The sequence below is a fragment of the Odocoileus virginianus genome, chromosome 25, assembly GCF_023699985.2.
Source record: "Odocoileus virginianus isolate 20LAN1187 ecotype Illinois chromosome 25, Ovbor_1.2, whole genome shotgun sequence".
Lineage (NCBI taxonomy): Eukaryota > Metazoa > Chordata > Mammalia > Artiodactyla > Cervidae > Odocoileus > Odocoileus virginianus.
In genome coordinates, this window is record NC_069698.1 from 31,129,816 (window position 1) to 31,149,276 (window position 19,461).

Below are 19,461 nucleotides of genomic sequence, written 5' to 3' on the forward strand. Positions count from 1 at the left end.
TTCACAAATAAATCTACTCCCTGGAAATCATATCAGATCTTTGGATACTCCATATGGTTAAAGTCCATTTGTCAGTTTTTGTTTATAAATTGGTAATTTTACTTGAAACTCCTTTTAGTGAATTCAGCAGAATAAACTGATTAGATAAAACTTGAACATAAAATTTAACTCCATGAGCACAGCCTCCATTCTCTTACATACATATTCATGCTGATACAGCATGTATATGTACACATTATACATACAAGGTATATAGTACAGATATCACCTCTATTATATATGAAATATATATATCATCTCTGCTATATATATATATATACACACAATACTATTATTGTATGTATAATATATATTTCAGATATAAACCTTATTTGTACATATAGAATATGTAATATATATACACATATTTAAGATGCTTTCTACTTCATGTATATGTCTATTTCTACATTGCTACTCCAAATTTGAAATCTGAATGCAGTAGACCGAATATTGAATTGAAAATTCAGAGATTTAACTCTAGTTTTCACTTGTGCCCTTAAGGAATCCACATGTTCAGACTGGGTCACAATTTACTTTGGAAATGCAACAGAACCAGAAAAGCAATCCCCAACATGAGGCCTGAAGAAAACTAATCCCATTAAGATATATTATATAAACTAAAATATATTCTAGACAGAGGGGTCTATGAGGAAATAAGTCTAGCAAAGCCTGCAGATTGCTTGCCTCTTCTAGTGATCTCTACGTATATTAGTATAAACCTCCTATGAAAGAAGATCACAGGAGGCTGTTTAATTCAGACTTTGTCATTGCTACCCATTTAATTGAAGCTACTTGGCTTTGGAAACATTTCTGGTAGACCTGTTGTGATACAATTAGATGTCTACATGCTCATGACATACTTAGGGTCTGTTATTATCTTTGGCAAACACTGAACAAACAGCCTCTAAGAATCATTTCCAGCTTTAAAATTCTATTTTTATGTGGATTCTTTTTTCTCTTTAATTTCCCACCGTCAGACTTCAGTTAATCAAAAGTTGCCATACTTAACTGTTCTTACCAAGTTTATTGATTTAGAAAGTATAAACCATGTGTAATTCATGTCTACCTACTAATAACAAATGCAAAGCTAACCATGGCTCATATCTCTTCACTTCTTAAGACTTCCCTTAAAAATACAAACTAACAGCAAACAAAACCCTCAGTATCACTAAAAATGAATAAGTTTCTCTCTTTAGTGGAAATATAGATGGATGATAGATCCTTCTGTGTATTAAGAACAAGGATTATCAAGAGGCCACCACATGCATACACTACATGCAGCATAGAAAAGAGGTTGACCAAGTTCCTCTCACTAAGAATCTTAAAACCATTTACTAGGAAATGAATTATTTTCTCTGTCCCACAGAAGACTTTTCCAAAAAAATGTTAGTATGCTAACAAGTAAACATGAAAGCTGCCAGCAGAAAACAATAACACAATTATGTTGTTCACTTTCCACAAAGAATTAGAGTAATTATAACAGTCTCTCTTACCTAGTTTAGGACATGATTTTTCCTTAAAGTCAGCACAATCCGCACATAAACCAGCCTTATAATCTTTGTATGAACGACAAGAAAATGAAATAAAATTGCAGCTCGTTTCCAAAGTTGCCATGAATAAGTAAACTGCTCTCTGGTGGTCGCATTTAATAAATTCAAGTCCTTAAATGTTAAAAATCAAGCAGTTAGATGTATTAAGCCAAGTTCAAGTAAATTGGAAAAAAAATTTAAAGATTAAATTCTAGCTAATGATGTGCACTTTATGAATACCACAGTGCTGACTACAATGCAGTTTTATCTCAGGCAACTTAATAAACGGTACCACTGAAAGCTTAAATATAGTATGCCTTTTACACGAGATATATAAGAATTTTTTTCTACAGTAACAAAGTAGCAAAAATGCTTAATTTCAGTACTTTAACAAATTACACACACAGTGCTACTATATTTAATGATTAGTGTACACATAACTAACTCCCTTCTAAACTCTCATCCCTAACATTCCTACTGAATGTCAAAGATACCTGTGAAAACAGGTGACATTAAAGATTTATCATGTCCCTTTCCTTTCCTAACTTCTCACATTCCTGTCCCTTTGATTAAACTACTCTAGTTTTTGTGGCCTTTAAAGATGTGGTTCTTGACAGTTCCCACTGTAGATCTCAGGACATTTCTCACCGTGGCTCTAAAGTTAGCCAAATTCCACACAGAGAGCAGTTGTTCAGCTCTTTATGTACAGAATGACGAAGTGCAAGAGTTGATAATCTGTGAGTAACACACAATGATACTATGGTAATGGCTGGAGAAGAAAATGGCAACCCACTCCAGTATTCTTGCCTGGGAAGCGCCATGGACAGAGGAGCCTGGTGGGCTATAGTCTATGGGGTCACAAAACAGTCACAACTTAGCAACTGAACAACAACGGTAAAAATTAAATCCTGAAACCATTGTGTTATATAATACTTTGGCTACACATGCTTCTTCACTGACATAACTTCTAATAAAAGTTAATCAGTTATTTTAAACTGATAAACTAACTTAAACTGATAAACTAAAAATGTTGAGACTATAAGATAATAGGTTTCATCCATAATCAAATGAGATGTCTACTGGTAACATTTATGAACTCAGAAGGATCAAATTACACCACTGCCACCAATAACTCCTGAATGATGAGCAGTGGTGAAAAAAACTGTTACCCACAGATTAAGAAGGAAAAAAACTGTTTTTCTTTCATTCTTTTGAAGAATGCACAATTTATTCTAAAATATTTTTTGTGTACCTGAAAAAATTGATTTAGGACAGCCAGGTTGCTTTTTCCCTCCATTTGGATAAAAATCTATATGTCCCAAGGGTTGTTTAATACCTAAACCTGAGAAGAAAAGACCCAAGAATCACAAAGTATATATAATCAGTTCAGCAACACACATAAAACAAAGTTTCCTATAAAATTCATTGACAGTAACTCAAAATGTGAATTGAAAATAAAATTCTCTTTTTCAAAAGATGACTTTTTTTGGTATTATTTCCTCAATTTAACTTCTCATGCAAACTGTGTTTCATTAATTTAATGCATTTACATGTGATCAGTGTATTATGGGCCCATAACAGTTCTTTGTGCTATGAATATATCAGTACAATTGAAAAAGGAAAATAGAGCAAAAAATTCTCATTGTAGTGGAAATTACATCCTAGCGGAAGAGAGACATCATAAACAAGTAAAAATGCAGTATGTCAGATAATAATAAGTGCTGCAGAGAAAAATTAAGCAGAATAAGGGACAGTGAATGTGGTAGGTTAGACTTTTAAATAGTTTGGGAAATTTCTTACTGAAGAGGTGAGAAGTGAACAAAGACGTGAAGTGTGAAGGATGTGAGTGAGGCGGAATCAAGCAGGTATCTGTGTGCATATGGGCTATTTAAAGAATCCAATTTAGCAGGTATAACATGTGAGAAAGAGCACTGGAGGATTGAAGCTAAGTCATTTAGGACTTTTTAGGTGTGATCATTCACTCTCATTCTGGATAATAAAGCATAGCATTTGATGCTAGACACACTAACTGGAAAAATCAAAAGATGCTACTTCAACTGGAACAAGTTGGGCCAGAGTGACATGAAACATGTAGCTATGATTTAGGAACTTCTGTATACACTCATCCATTGGCATCCACGGGGTATTGGTTCCAGGAACTCCCCTCCATCTCCCACTATCCCACAGAGACACGAAAATTTGAGGATGCTCAAGTCCGTTACAGCACAGTCATCCTCCCTTGCCCACAAGTTCCACATTCATGGATATGGCCAGCCAACTGTATCTGTAGAGCCTTGGGACATTAGGGGAGGTGCAATTTCTAGGTACACTAACCAATATGGGGTCTGTAACCTAGGGGAGCCATAGGAATTTTTAAAAAAAAGTAGCAAGCTCAGAATATTTGGGACTGCGATCTCTCTGCCAAGTAAGATAACAATGCTTTGGCTTGGGTTTCAAGAAGTTTCCTACAACATCATGAATTCTTGAGTGAAATCGCAAATAGATTGAGCACAGCAAAGATAAATACTTGGGTCTGACAGTAAGGACCAAGATGCAGCTACTTGATTTAGTTCTAGTTTGTATCAGAACAAGATAACCGCAGGAGAGGCATTCCCAGGGCCTGGGGATGCTGGGCAGGAGCATTATAGGGAAGGGCATACAGGGTATAAGGAGAGACAAAAGGCAACGTAGGTGACTTCCTCAGAATCCCCTGGAATCCAGGGAAGCGCGCGTAGGATTTGATTGTGACAGTGGTGAGGATAAACTAACCAACTCCTCCTTCCATTCCGTCACCCACTTAGCTTGTGAAATTTTAGTAAGGAAGAACAGTCTTTGAAATGTAAGCCCCATGAAGTCCAACAATTTTAGAGATCTTTAAAAACTCCTCATATTTGAACTCATCGTAAGAGTTCTAAAACGAGGGGGTTTTCAGGTTTAGAACCATCATTTTCTCCAATCTGCATCTGAAGTAGAATCAAAACTAAGAAGACTGCTCAGGAATCAGGAAGAAGCAAAAGATATTTATTATTAACTTACAAGTAGCCCTTGATTCAGGCATGGCATTTCCCTTTTATCAGACGGAAGGGGCAGGGCAGTTGTCTGCTTGGGTCATTCATTCTCTTGGTTTCAAGAAGGGTGGGGAGAGCAGGTATGGTTTTTTAATTTTCTTTTTATTGTAAAATATAACACATACATGCAGAAAAGAACATAAGACATAAAACTAAAGATTAATTAATGAATATAAAGCAAACAGCCACTTAGCTACCAGACCGATGTCAGGAAATAACCCAATAACCAGCACCATACTTTTCTATAAAAATAAAAACCAAGTTTTCTTTTCATACTTTTTCCTTCTTCTATCTTTACCTTATAAGGATGCTTCCAAAACAATATATTTTATATTAGCTCATTCTGGAAATATTGTAAATCAACTTTTCTTCAATTTAAAAAATGAAACCCAGAAAAAATGAGGATCATTTTCACACTGTCCAACAGTATCAAAATCATAATAAATCTAATAAGTTCCATAACTCTGTATTTTGTTCACTGACTTTTTTGTCTACCCTTACACTAATATAACACTGTCTTCATTACTACCATAAGATTTGATAACTGGAAGAACATGTCTTTGTGCTTTTTTCTTCTTCAAGAATACTTCAACGGTACTTGACCCTTTGCATTCCACATTAATCCTATAATTAGCTTGTGAGTTTTTTTTTTTTAATGATTGACCTTTAATAAAGTTGCAGTAGGGCTGCAAGTTAGCTTGCAAAAAACTGACATGTATATAATATTCACGTTTGTATATGTGGTTTACTTTCTTTTGATCAGTATTTTGGTCTGCAATGTTTAGTGGTTTTCTGCATAATGTGCTTGTGCAATTTTATTGAGTTATTACCAGATATGCTGTATCTTATTACAATGGCATAATTCTAGAATTTTATTTGCTAAGTCCTATTGCTGGTTTCTAGAAAGAATTGAATTTTGTATATATAACTTATATTCAACAACCTTGCTAATTTTTCCTGTGAATTCTAATTAATTATCTGGAGATTCTCTGGGGTTATCTATTTATGCAAGCATATCATCTGAAAATGATTTTATACTCTTATATTTTTTTAATACATTTCTCCCCTTACTGCACTGAAGACATACAGTTAAAATTGCTGCAGAATGACAATGATAGGTATCCTTGTCCAGTTCCAAGTCTCAAAAAGAAAGTCTTCCATATTCCATCAGCAATGTGATATTTTCTATTGATTTTTGGATAGATATGTTTTATCAGATTGTGGACTTTTACTTTTGTTTCCAATTTGCCAGTTTTTGCCATACATAAATCCTCCCTAGAGTTTTTTCTGCATTTACATGAGATCACTAAATGAATTTTCTCTTGTTTTGATGAAATGAATTAAGAAGTTGATTTTTGAATGGTAAACTAAATTTGCTTGGTAATAATAAAGCCAAATTGGATGTGATTCAATACCAACTTTATATGTTGCTGGTTTACTAGTGTGATACTTGATACAGAATTTTTGCATCTTTGTTTTTAACAGAGAATGTCCAGCAAACTATCTTTTCTGCAATGTCTTTCTTTTGACATTAGGTTTGTGATGGTCTTCTCAAACGTTTACAAACCATTTCCTATTTACTTTTTATTACCTGAAAGTGTGTGTAAAAGTGGTCTTATTTACCACTTAATTGTTTAGTAGAGAACAAAAATTTGCCTGAGTATTTAGTTGGAAGGCTTTAAATTGCAGTGTCTATTTCATCAATAATTATAAAACTCTTCAAATTTTCCTTTTTCGTTTGTCAGAAAATGCTTTTGCTTTTTCATAAGAATTTTTCTACTTTACATATCACAGCATATGGTCATATATTTTCACATTTATCTGTAAATGTTGCTCACTATATTACGATGATTTTAATACCTATGGTATCTGTAACACTATTTCCTTTATTAGTATTGATAACTGTGTTTTCTCTCCTTGTCCTTTCTATTTTTTCTCTACAAGGGCTACTTAATCTGGAAGTAAAGTGCAAATTTTTGGCTTTCTAAATCACTTCTAACTGACTTTTTATTCCATTTTTATAAGTTTTTATTAGTTTCTTTCTCCCTATATATAGGTGTGCTTTTTGATTAATTCTTAATTTATGAAGATAGATGCTTTTTGTTGTTGTTGTTCAGTCTTTAAGTCATGACCAAGTCTGCAACCCCATGGACTGCAGCAAGCCAGGCTTCCCTGTCCTTCACTCTCTCCCAGAGTTGTTCAGATTCATGTCCATTGAGTCAGTGATGCTAGCTAAACATCTTCTGTTGTCCTCTCCTCCTTTTGCCTTTAATCTTTCTCAGCATCAGGGTCTTTTTCAATGAGTCAGCTCTTCCCATCAGGTGGCCAAAGTATTGGAACTTCAGCTTCAGGATCAGTTCTTCCAGTTAATATTAAGGATTGATTTCATTTAGGATCCACTAGTCTGATCTCCTTGCTGTTCAAAGGACTTTTAAGAGTTTTCTCCAGCACCACTGTTGGAAAGCATCAATTCTTAGGCACTCAGCTTTCTTTATGGTCCAACTATCACATCCATATACAACTACTAGACAAACCATAGCTTTGACTATATAGGCCTTTGTCACCAAAGTGATGTCTCTGCTTTTTAACACACAGTCCAGGTTTGATAGATGCTTAGATTATTGATTTTTTAGTCTTTTAAAATACCTGTATTAAAAGCTGGACATTTACTTCTAGTCAAGATTCCAAAAAATTTTAATATGTAGTAACTTTAATACTATTGAATTAAAATACTTATATTTCCATTATTATTTATTCTTCCCTCATTAGTTATCTAAAACTATGTTTGTTCTATAAATATATGGATTTTCAAGTTATATTTTTCTTATCTATTTATAGTTTAATTTCTTTGATTATAGAGAAGAACTTTGATCAAAATTTCTTTGATTATAGAGAACATTACTCTTTATGCTTCCACCTCAATGAAATATTTACATTTAATGGTATAGCTCGGTTTAATTTTCTGATTATTTACTTCTATTTACTTGCCTGTGCTATGTGATTCTTTCTCTCCTTGCCTTCTTTTAAACTTAAACACAACTATTCCATCTTTGTCCTCCATTAGCATGGAAGTCAGGTATTCTTATAGACTTTTTTATCTTTTTAAATACCTAGAGATTTAACAGAAAGCCTTGATTTATGAACACCAAATGTTGACAATTACTTTTAAACTTTCTTACATATAATTAAGGAACAAAGAATGCTTTAACTTCATTTAACAGCCCTAACAATACACTATTTTTGTAATATATTTTAATTCTCCATATATTCCAAATTCTATAAAACAATGACAATGTTCTTTGCCATCAATATACATTTAAACTGAAATATGTTTTACCATTTTCAGTGCTCTTCCTTCGTGAATAGCCATAAAAGGATAATTTTCCTTCTTTTGATGGTAATTTATCTTAGTGTATGCTTGTCTGAAACTGTATAGTTTCATTTTCTTCCTGAAACACACTACAATACTAGGAAGCTATTTTCTTTCAACATATTGAAAATATAACTCGAGGGAGGTGGGAGGGGGGACCGGGATGGGGAATACATGTAAATCCATGGCTAATTCATTTCAATGTATGACAAAAACCACTGCAATGTTATAAAGTAATTAGCCTCCAACTAATAAAAATAAATGAAATAAATAAATAAATTAGAAAATATAACTCTATTCTTCCTTAACTTCCATTGTTTCTCTCGAGGAATTAGTTGTAATTTAGATCATTTTTATCATTTAATTTTATGTTATATGCTTTGATGTGGTCTTTTCTGTAAATTTATCATCATACATCTCAATGAGTTTGTCTATTTACTCACATTGGAATTAACTGGGCGTTTCAATTTTTTGACTGATTATAATTCCTGAGTTTTTAGAAATTCTGAGACATTATCCTTAAATATCACTTCTATTCCATTTTTCTCTCTTTTAATTTGGAATCTGAATGAAATATGATTGACCTTCTTGCTATTTATCCTATGAACCTCTTACCTCTCTGTATTGTCTATTTTATTTGCTTTTTGCTCTGTATTGGATCTTTTTCCTTCATTCTAGAAATAGACTTATCACCATTTTCCAAATCACATGTTTTCTCTTTGTACCTGATTCAAATTTTTTGTTAAACCCACTCAATAACTGTCAATTAACTTACTTCTTAGGTTAAGAACTATTACTATTTTTATCAAATAGAATAGGTCATATTTATACTTAAATATCATTCTCTGCTGATATTTCCAATCTTACTTATCTCTTTGAAAATAATAAGCACATTTTAGCCGATGTACAATAATTTCAATAGTCAGAGACCTATGGGGCTCTTTCTATTGACTATTGTTTCTTGGTTCTCATATGCGTTTCTTGCTTCAAGTGTATCTGGCTATCTCCAATGGATGCTGGACATTTTAAAATATATTTATAAAAGTAATTCAAGACCACAGATGACATGATCCTTGTACATAAAGGACTATCATTTGCTTCTATCAGATACCTAGAAGGTCTGATAATGTAGGAACTCCTTAAACAAAACTTAATATGTGAGATTTTTCTGGACAACATCGAATTACTAAAAGCTTGCTAAAGACTATAAAAAGTCTGGTTTCTTTCAAGCTTACTGTTACTTCTATAGTGCTACCCTTGGGGTCTAAAAAAATAGCATAAGATGTTTTCTTATGAGGGTTTCAAAAACACTTTTCATACTCTCTGCGTCAGAAAACCATCCCTGAGACAAGTGACTCCAAATTAACAGTTCACCTCCCTGGAGTTTTTTGTGCTTTTTTAAAATGTTCTGGATATTGAACTGATACTTTTTTTCCTGATATCCCAGAAAGAATATTTATTCAGATAATCTAATCAACAATTATCAAAGGCAACAAAGCTTCTCTAACATAAACAACTGATAAAGGACAAGAATTACTGGCAAGCAGAAAATGCACTCGTGGGTTAGTATTTCAGGAAAGAGAAATCTGTCAGGTTATGTGCTGACCTCAAGTGTCTTATTCAGGGATTCCTTGAAACCAGTGAAAATGCAGTATCAAAAATCTGTGTTCCTCACTGGTGATAGTCACAAAAAGGTCAATTAAAGGTGCCAATTTATGGCACCTAGTGGCAAGTCGTATTAGATAAACTGAGTCATCAAAAGATATTAAGAATATAAGACAATCCAAAAATTTTATTAAGAAAACTAAAAGCAATAAAATGTATGAAACATTAATTCAAAAGGCCATAAGCAGAACTGAAGCTGGAATTTCAAAAGAACTGCAGAGTACCTGGGTACTAAGTGTGTTGTCATGTGCGGAAATGTTAAGGTGATAATAAAGGACTCGAGATTAGGAAGACATAAAAGGCTGAGGGTATCGTATTAGAGTTATGAAACTTTAGACAATGACTCTGTATGATGTAGGTGAAGTTACATTCCAAATAAAGAGCATAATTGTTCTGATTATAGGCTTAGCACACTGGCATGTAGACAAAGAAGTTGAAAACTTGTCACCTATTGCATTAATGGCATTTATATCTCACAAAATCATTGATATCGATTCTCACAGAGTAAACTCAGGATAATATAGGAGCAAATTAATTACCTGGGTCAAAGAGAAAATAGACCTGAAGAAACAGGGAATTGGGAACCATCTTTGGGTCACTTTCTCCTGTCTGTATCATGGCACTGTATCTTTCCCATGCCACCAACCATAACACATGGAAATTACCAGTTAATCTGAGCAACATACTGGTGAAGTGAAGACATCGGAATCAAAAGATACTATTTCAAATTGTGACTCTGCCTCTCACTGACCTTGTCACTTTGACCCGAGCCTCTCTGTCAGCAAAAAAGGGGATGAAAATGTTTACTTATTTCATGGGGACTTAGGAGCATTCCACAATTAATCCACATAAATAATTTAAAGTGATTAATGTATAGGAAGTACTCAATATCAGTTTCAATACAGGAAGGAGATCAGGGCCATCTAAAATATTTCTGGAGTTTGTCCAAGGTACTCGGGCCAAAACTATCAATAGCCAGTTAGACATTTAGAGGAAAATAATTTAAAATCTTTAGGGAAAAGTATTCTTTCTCTGTGCTTCAATATATGTGCTTAGTTTGAGTTGATACACAACAAAGTAATAAAATGAGAAGAGAGAAGAGTAACCTAAATATATCAGGAATATTGAGCATGGGGGAAATTGTGATCAAATCAATAAAATTGTTAATAGAATGAAAGGATGAAGTATAATTTTTATCAAATTTCAGTTTTTTAGGATGACCTGACAGTTCCTGAAAACTAAGGGCAGAGTGTCATTTTACACCACAGAATAAACTAACTCTAAGAAATGTTGCTTGTGGAAAATATAATAATCATATAATTTCAGACTTAACACTTCATCCACTACTGTTTCCTTTTTCCTCTTCCCCAATGTCCACATCACTTTTTGCATTTTCAAATAAGCAATAAATCCTGCATTGTTACCATTGGTATCAGTATGAATGACATCCACAAAATTTGCATCAGTGTAATCTAATCTGCCATTTGCTGGTTTTCCAGAGAATTGTGGCCCAGCAGGATCAAGACCTGAAATTCAGGAAGGAAATTATTAATATATTAATCAAGTTATATTACAGAGTTTATATCACACGCTTGCATTATTATTAATTATAAACATAACAACTTTAAATCTGTCCAAAAACAAATCTAAAGATAAATGAAATTAGATGAATAGCAAGTATCTGTTTTATTTGAATAACATTATTTCCAATCTTGAATTTATCAATGATGCAGTGTCAAGCCATACTACACATACCTTGACAAAACACTGTGGCTTTCTTTAGGACTTTCATTTAACAAGTAATTAAGAATATGCTGGTAGTAAAATTCTATCTAATAGAAAGTAACCACTACTCCTCCTGAGGGGGGAAAAATAATAAATATTATCCTGGTCTTATCTTCAATCTCATTCCATACCAGCTCAACCTGGGTCTATTGAAAGGGCTAAAATGATTTTAAGTGCAATTTGAGCTGTGGGATAAAACATATTTATTATTAGCTCATCATTCATTTCTCACAAAAGTTAGTGCACACAAAAAAGAAAAAATATATTAAAAGTGTTATAAAAGATAGTAATAGTTCTAGTGTATTCAGAATTCTACAAACTTCTAAGCTCATGATCTACTTAATGCAGAGTATCAAAAAATGCTGAGGAAGAGATGAAATGAAATGCCTTGAGAACATCTATTCAATAGGGCAATAATTATCTTAAAAGATATTTTAAAAATAAAATATAATGTTGCTTATCTCAATCTTCTATTAACCTTAGTTTATTTGGCTCACATGATTGAGTAGTGGTTGTTGCTCAGTCACTCAGTCATGTCCAACTCTATGCGACAAAATGGATTGCAGAACAGTAGGCATCCCTGTGCTTCACCATCTCTGGGAGTTTGCTCAAACTCATGTTCTCTAAGTAGGTGCTGCAATCCAACCATATGGTCCTCTGTCATCCCCCTTTCCTCCTGCCTTCAGTCTTTCCCAGCATCAGGGTCTTTTCTAATGAGTAAGCTCTTCACATCATGTGGCCAAAGTATTGGAGCTTCAGCTTCAGCATCAGTCCTTTCAATGAATATTGAGGGTTGATTTCCTTTAGGATTGACTGGTTGGATCTCCTTGCAGTCCAAGGGATTCTCAAGAATCTTCTCCAACACCACAGTTCAAAAGCATCAATTCTTCAGCATTCATGTGAGAGTTGGACTATAAAGAAAGCTGACTGTCGAAGAACTGATGCTTTTAAAATGTAATGTTGGAGAAGACTCTTGAGAGTCCCTTGGACTGCAAGGAGATCAAAGCAGTCAATCCTAAGGAAATCAACCCTCAATATTCATTAAAAGGACTAATGCTGAAGCTGAAACTCCAGTACTTTGGCCACCTGATGTGAAGAACTGACTGACTGGGAAAAAACCTGATGCTGGGAAAGATTGAAGGCAGGAGGAGAAGGGGATGAGAGAGGATGAGATGGTTGGATGGCATCACCGACTTGATGGGCATGAGTTTGAGCAAACTCTAGAAGTTGGTGATGAACATGGAGGCCTGGCGTGTTACAGTCCATGGGGTCACAAAGAGTCAGACACAACTGAGCGACTGAACTGAACTCAACTGATGGGACTGATGCCATAATCTTAGTTTTTTGAATGTTGAGTTTTAAGCCAACTTTTTCACTCTCCTCTTTTACTTTTATCAAGTAGCTCTTTAGTTCCTCTTTGCTCTCTGTCATAAGGGTGGTGTCATCTACATATCTGAGGTTGTTGATATTTCTCATGGAAATCTTGATTCCAGATTGTGATTCATCCAGCCTGGCATTTCATATGATATACTCTACATATAAATTAAATAAGCAGGGTGACCATATACAGCCTTGACATACTCCTTTCCCAATTTTGAATCAGTCTGTTATTCCATGTCTGGTTCTAACTGCTGCTTCTTGACTTGCATACAGGTTTCACAAGAGGCAAGTAAGGTGGTCTAGTATTCCCATCTCTTTAAGAATTTTCCAGTTTGTTGTGATTCACCCAGACAAAGGCTTTTGCATATTCAGGGAAGCAGAAGTAGATGTTTTTCTGGAATTCTCTTGCTTTTTCTATGACCCAATGGCTGTTAGATCCAACATGACTGAATGAAGCAGAAATTTCTCTTTTCCTGTAAATTGCCCTGATGTAGATCCAACACATTTGTTGGCTTTTAAACCCTGATGATTGCTTGGCATGTAGAGTCATTCTAACTAGTCTAATATGTGAATAAACACAACTTAAAATAAAGTAGGCTGAGCAACAGTTCAAACTGACCTAGTATGGTGGTTGAAAGAGAATAGGCTTTGGATGCCAGAGATCTTTGTATAAATCCTGGCTTAGATGTTACTAAATTCTTGACCCTCCTGAATTTATTCAGTTAACATCAATTTTCACATCCTTTATAAGGAAGATAAAATTAAGACTAATCAAAGCAAGTAAGGTATACTTAAAGTCTTTAAAGACTCTAAATATCTATAAACAATTTATTCACTTCTCCCCTCCCTCTTTGCTTAAGACTCTAGTATTAACATTTGAAATTATTATAATTCTATGGAATAGATCTCAATAATTCTAGAAAGCTAAATTAACTGGGGAAGGATATGATCCTTCTGGTTTTAAAATCACTGCCATTCCTAAAGGGAGGCCTGAAGATCCATGTCAGTATTATTTGGTTACTAAGCTTTGTGAATGCAGTAACTTTGTTAAGGAAATACAATGAGAACTGGGGTCCAGAATCTCCCAGGTATAAATACCAACTCCCAATTCTCTCTTCAGGTGTTCAATTAAAAATTTCAAAAGAATTAAATTACATCAAAATTTCTAAAAATTAAATATATGATAACAGGTTATATTATTGGTTAATACATGGAAAAAGTTTTGCATGTGTAAAAGTTTTAATGGGTAAAATTTTCCTCAGGATTGTTACAACAAGGTCTCCTTAAAATTCACATCACAATTAATTCACATGCAAAAATAAATCATTTTCCTTCCATTTCTATATGGGTAACTTAAGTTTGGTTAAGAAATAAGTAAGACTTAAGAGTCTAACTAAAACAAAGACCAGCCTTTGAATATAATATAGAAAAATGATGAACATTTGTGCATCATTTCCATTGCTTAAATATTGCCCTATTAAATAAAGTAACAATTTCTGAAACTTAAAAGTATAATAAAACATTAATTTTATCAAAAATATTTAAAATAAACAAATATAATTTTAAAAATATTTTACCTGTTATTCTTCCAACTCGACCATGAAATATCTTTCCAACAAATCCACTAATATGAGCCCCTAAGCTCACACCTATGAAATGAAAATTATCAAGAGATGCTCCATGCTTCTGCAATTCAAAATGCAGTGTTACAATTTTCATTTCAGAAGTAACAAACTATGCCTCGTTGCATCAGTGTTCTAAAAATCATTATTTTTTCTGATTTAGTCCACTTCTGGGAGACAGGGAATGAAATTTTATAATTTCAAACAACTATATCTTTGTTCAACTTTTTTCATAAAATATCTGATTTTTAATTACATATTAATACCATTAAATTTTTATTAGAAAAGCATATGTAAAATAATATATTTAATTAAGTATTTTGTAGTAATAAAAATAAAACATTTGGATACTTTGTGCTAGTGACCTTGGTAAGTGCTTTATAAATCTCATATTTAATATTCACAAAGTCCTATGAGCTATTTATTTTTATCCATTGCCTACAACTTTCCCTGGACCTATTAAATGCTTAATAAATATGGTTTTATAGTGAGTTGCCCAAAGTCATATATACTTATTACTATAAGGGAAAAAGATAGACTTCAAGTCCAGGTCTGTTTAACTTCAAAATATAAACTAACCTGCCTCCTTGTTTTATCTGTAAATTGTATCAAAAACTTGAGGAAGACTGAGCAATGTGAATATCCACCCTTACTTTAGAGATGATAAAACGAGACGCAGGGATTTTAAGTGACCTCCCCTGATTACAAGCTGGAGAACAATGGAGTCTGATTTTTCAAGCCCAAGTTTTGATCACCTCCTAGACTCTCAGCCCAGGAGAAGGGTACGGAGACACTGGGAGCTTAAACAAGGGGGAATTTCTCTTGTTACATTCTCTTACACTCTCAGGAAGCAGGTCATGGTCCAGTCTACACAGTCACACATCTGATGGCTGATAGAAAGATGTGGAACATTTATTCTAATGAGAAACTAGATTCTGGTTTCCCAGGCACAGGGTGATAATTTTGTTCAAAATTTCTCAGACTAGTACCTGCAACCTCCAGGGAGTATCCCTCTCAACTTTAGTGCTACTGAATTTTTCACCTTTCCTTATTAATATGGAGCCATTGCAAGCAAAAGCACTGTTAGAAATTTATCTAACATTAGACTTTTCCTAAACTTCTGTATTTAATATTCACAAGTTCCACACTTTGACGTACATATGTATTAACTATAGAAAAGACCACTACAAAAAGGAAAAATTAATTATGGAATTTTTAGGCTACCAGTAAGAACAAGTGAATCAATAGCCTTCTGTGTCTCCAGAGGGATGGTTTAGTTTTGTCCAAATTTGTGGATGCAAAAATAATAATGATAGCTGATTTCATTCAATGGTTATTACATAACAAGCACTGGTTAAGAATTAATTTCCCATAACACTCAAATAAAATATTGTTATAAAGTTTTGTTATCCCAAATGAATAGACAAGGAAATGAGGCAGAATGGTTTGTCATTGCTCAGACTCACACTGATGGTGTGGATTTGGTAGTCTTTGAATCCCTCTAATCTGACTTCTAACAACTGCATACAACTGCTTCTTGGATCTATGATGCTTGCTGAATTTCAGGAGAGGCTTGGAAGTTCAGCATAACACAACTTGAAGGTGGATTTCAAGCTCAAGAATGACCCCAAGTCATATAACACCTTTCTTTCTCTTGAGCCATTAATACAACCTCTCTCTAGAACAGACATAGATCTCTGTATCTCCATACGCATTGACTTAAAGATCATTTGAAACACAGATGAACCTAGAAATGGCCTGAATTTATTTAAATGGACTTCATTTAAACTGGATAAACCTAAAAGGAACTGAGACCTGCCTCCAAGGTGGCAAAAGTATGCTACTTTTCAAGTTGTTTTTCACTTTGACCAATGAACACTTTGTCATTTTAGACATATCTTAGAAAATATATCTAAAAAGTTTAATAAGATCAAAGAGTTTATTTCCTCTGTCCACATAAAATCACTAACTAATCCTGAAGTCGGCATAGGCAGAGTTAAAAAATAAAAATCTTAAAATATTTTAAGATAAAATATAATAATTGAGTCTTTAAGATAACTTTAAGAAATAAGATAGGTCATGTCTAGGTATAGAATTATCCATTAACACAAAAGAAAAGTGGCTGCATATGTGAATCACATCAACACAGTAATTCTTCACACTTGTACAGTAATTCTTGATTAACAAATTATTAATAGTATTTTCTTGATCACCATTTTGTAGTATTATAAAACCACCATTTATTGTATAAAATATATAACCCATAAAATTCCAGACTTACCAAAAGATTCTGAATGTACCTACTCAAACTCACAGCAACTTTCCTGGTGTTTTTAACTGCCCTAATGTAAAGAAAAGTTGTAGCTCCTCGGTTCCAGTCTACTACAATTATATTCACATCATCTTGGTTCAACAAAATCCTCACAAAGTTCTGAAGCCATGACGGAGTGGAGCCCAGTGGTCTGTATCCATGAATCAGCCAGACTGCTTTCTTGCTTGTGTTGAAATTAACATTAAGTGAGTCATTCTTCTCAAACAGTGATTCAGCACAAGTCGGGTTGTTCCTTGTATACAACATCAAAGATATCCCCATTTTGGGATTAAACAGATCTCTAAAGGAATCCTTTAAACTTAGCTGAGAAAATTCAAGGCATGGCACCTTATTCTCTGAAATAAAAAAAAAAAAGTCAGTTAAGCTGAGTATTGGGGTAGTATTTATTTGATTCTATTCTTGTCACTGCTGCAAAGAAAATAATTGAACTTGGAGAGTGTGGAGGTTTTCATTTTATTAGCAGTTTAACATAATATACTGAGCAAGTGCAATGTTGAAAGTAATTCATTGATTACTTAAGTAGAATTTTGAACTAGATGTATTCAAAATTTACAATGAAATATAGAAATGAATGTGGCTGGCTAAAAATTAAGAATTAGTTTTATCAGTACAAAATAGCAATGATGTGATTGAAATAATTAATATTGTTAACAAGGACAGTGTTATACAAAGTCCACAAGTTGATTATGAATTTTAACAGTTTTGCAGAAGAATATCAAGATATAGATAATAAGCATTAGGAAAAATATATTTTACCTGACTAGTGATCAAATAAAAACAAAAATATATCAACTTTTTCCTATCAAATTAAACACAATGAAAAAAATCCTTTCAATATGTAATACTTATAAGGGTAAATGTAACAAAGATTCATATATATGGATGCTGAGAGCAAAAGCTGATACATCATTTTGAAATTGTATATGTGCATATGTGTATACCACACATACAAAATATTAAAATATTTACTCTTCCTGATTTTCTTTCTAGAGTCACACTAATGAAATGAGCACTGTGTTAAATATAAAGATATTAATTATAGGTTTATGCATAATCACACAAAAATTTAAAACACCTTAGTTATCATCATATGTAATTTCATCAATGTGTGCATCCTATCTATCTACCATCTATATACCTACATATCTATCTATGCAGCCATCCATCCTAGATGAATGCAGAGCAGAAAATGAAATATCTAAGCCAAAACAAAGCAATCGTTATTACTAGGCAGTGAAACATGTCTGTTTTGTCTTTTCATAATTTTTAAGAATTGTAACTTTTTTAAAGTGAGGATACAATCTCAAAATATTTTTTAATGACAGCATATGCTTGTACTACTTCTGGAAATTTAACTTGGTAAGAAGAGTTGGGAAAAAATTTGTCAATACATAGAAAAAATTCACAAAAGTGTTGGTGAACTTTATGCCAGTAATTACACTTCTAAGAATTTACACCAAGAAAATAGTCTGAAAACACATAAAAAATGAATATACATTATTTGAATATTGGAGAAATAGAGGTGATTTAAATGCACAGAAATAAATGTGGTCAAGTCACTACATATATTTATATGTATTTGATAAATTTAAGTATCTATTTTAATATATATAAATACACATTTAAAACTATACATCTATTTATACACAAATATATTTGGAAAATACAGAATAATATGCACTAGTTGCAATCATTCTAGTTGGGAAATTATATATGTGATATTATCATAATTATTCAGAAGAAGACAAAGAAGGAAGGAAGTGAAATTGAATTCACAGATTAACAGCTGAGAGACACTTGGACAAGTGAAAAACTTTGATACTTCATTTGTTCTACGTACAAAGGAATGAGGAAGTGGAGAGGAGGAATAAATTAACCTCAAGGCAATATCAATGCTTAACAGAGTACAATTAGGGTAGACAATTGTGCTTATCCACCTTCCCACCAGCTGGAATTCTGAGAAGTCCAAATGCAACTGATACATCCAAACTGCTGGTCCACTAAAAGCCAAGGTAGATTTTACCTGGCCTTGGAATGAGTAATGAATAAACAAAATCCCTGTGATGAAATAAGGGAAAGAAATCACCTAAAACAAGCAACAGAAAAGTCTACTGTCTATTACCAGATGCAGAAGTAATTGCAGGAAACTCTTTAAAACTCTCATTAGAATGCAAGGCAAAAACACATCTCAAAAACAGGAGGGTATTAACAGAAAATGTACTGAGGCAAAAACAATAGGTTAAGTTTAAAATGGAATAAAAAGGATCCTGCTGTGATTTATGTCGGAGAGTGTTTTGCCTATGTTCTCCTCTAGGAGTTTGATAGTTTCTGGTCTTACATTTAGATCTTTAATCCATTTTGAGTTTATTTTTGTGTATGGTGTTAGAAAGTGTTCTAGTTTCATTCTTTTACAGGTGGTTGACCAGTTTTCCCAGCACCACTTGTTAAAGTGGTTGTCTTTTTTTCCATTGAATATCCTTGCCTCCTTTGTCGAAGATAAGGTGACCATAGGTTCGTGGATTTATCTCTGGGCTTTCTATTCTGTTCCATTGATCTATATTTCTGTCTTTGTGCCAGTACCATACTGTCTTGATGACTGTGGCTTTGTAGTATAGTCTGAAGTCAGGCAGATTGATTCCTCCAGTTCCATTCTTCTTTCTCAGGATTACTT

The 19,461-nt window shown here is 33.4% G+C and overlaps 1 protein-coding gene across 5 annotated transcripts in view; it reads right to left on the bottom strand.

Moving 5' to 3' along the window:
- Positions 1-17,119, bottom strand: part of LIPI (lipase I) — a 47,413-nt gene extending 30,294 nt beyond the window's left edge. For 3 of the 5 annotated variants that reach the window (XM_070455086.1, XM_070455083.1, XM_070455082.1), the window contains exons 1-5: positions 16,740-17,119; positions 14,414-14,522; positions 11,096-11,197; positions 2,821-2,910; positions 1,533-1,700 (exon numbers count right to left, since the gene is read on the bottom strand). In XM_070455086.1, the coding sequence (XP_070311187.1) occupies positions 1,533-1,700; positions 2,821-2,910; positions 11,096-11,197; positions 14,414-14,522; positions 16,740-17,051 (781 nt within the window). In that variant the 5' untranslated portion in view covers positions 17,052-17,119. The remainder of the gene's footprint in view (positions 1-1,532; positions 1,701-2,820; positions 2,911-11,095; positions 11,198-14,413; positions 14,523-16,739) is intronic. The other 2 variants (XM_070455085.1, XM_070455084.1) reach the window with 1 other exon arrangement.
- Between the last annotated feature and the right edge of the window lie 2,342 nt (positions 17,120-19,461).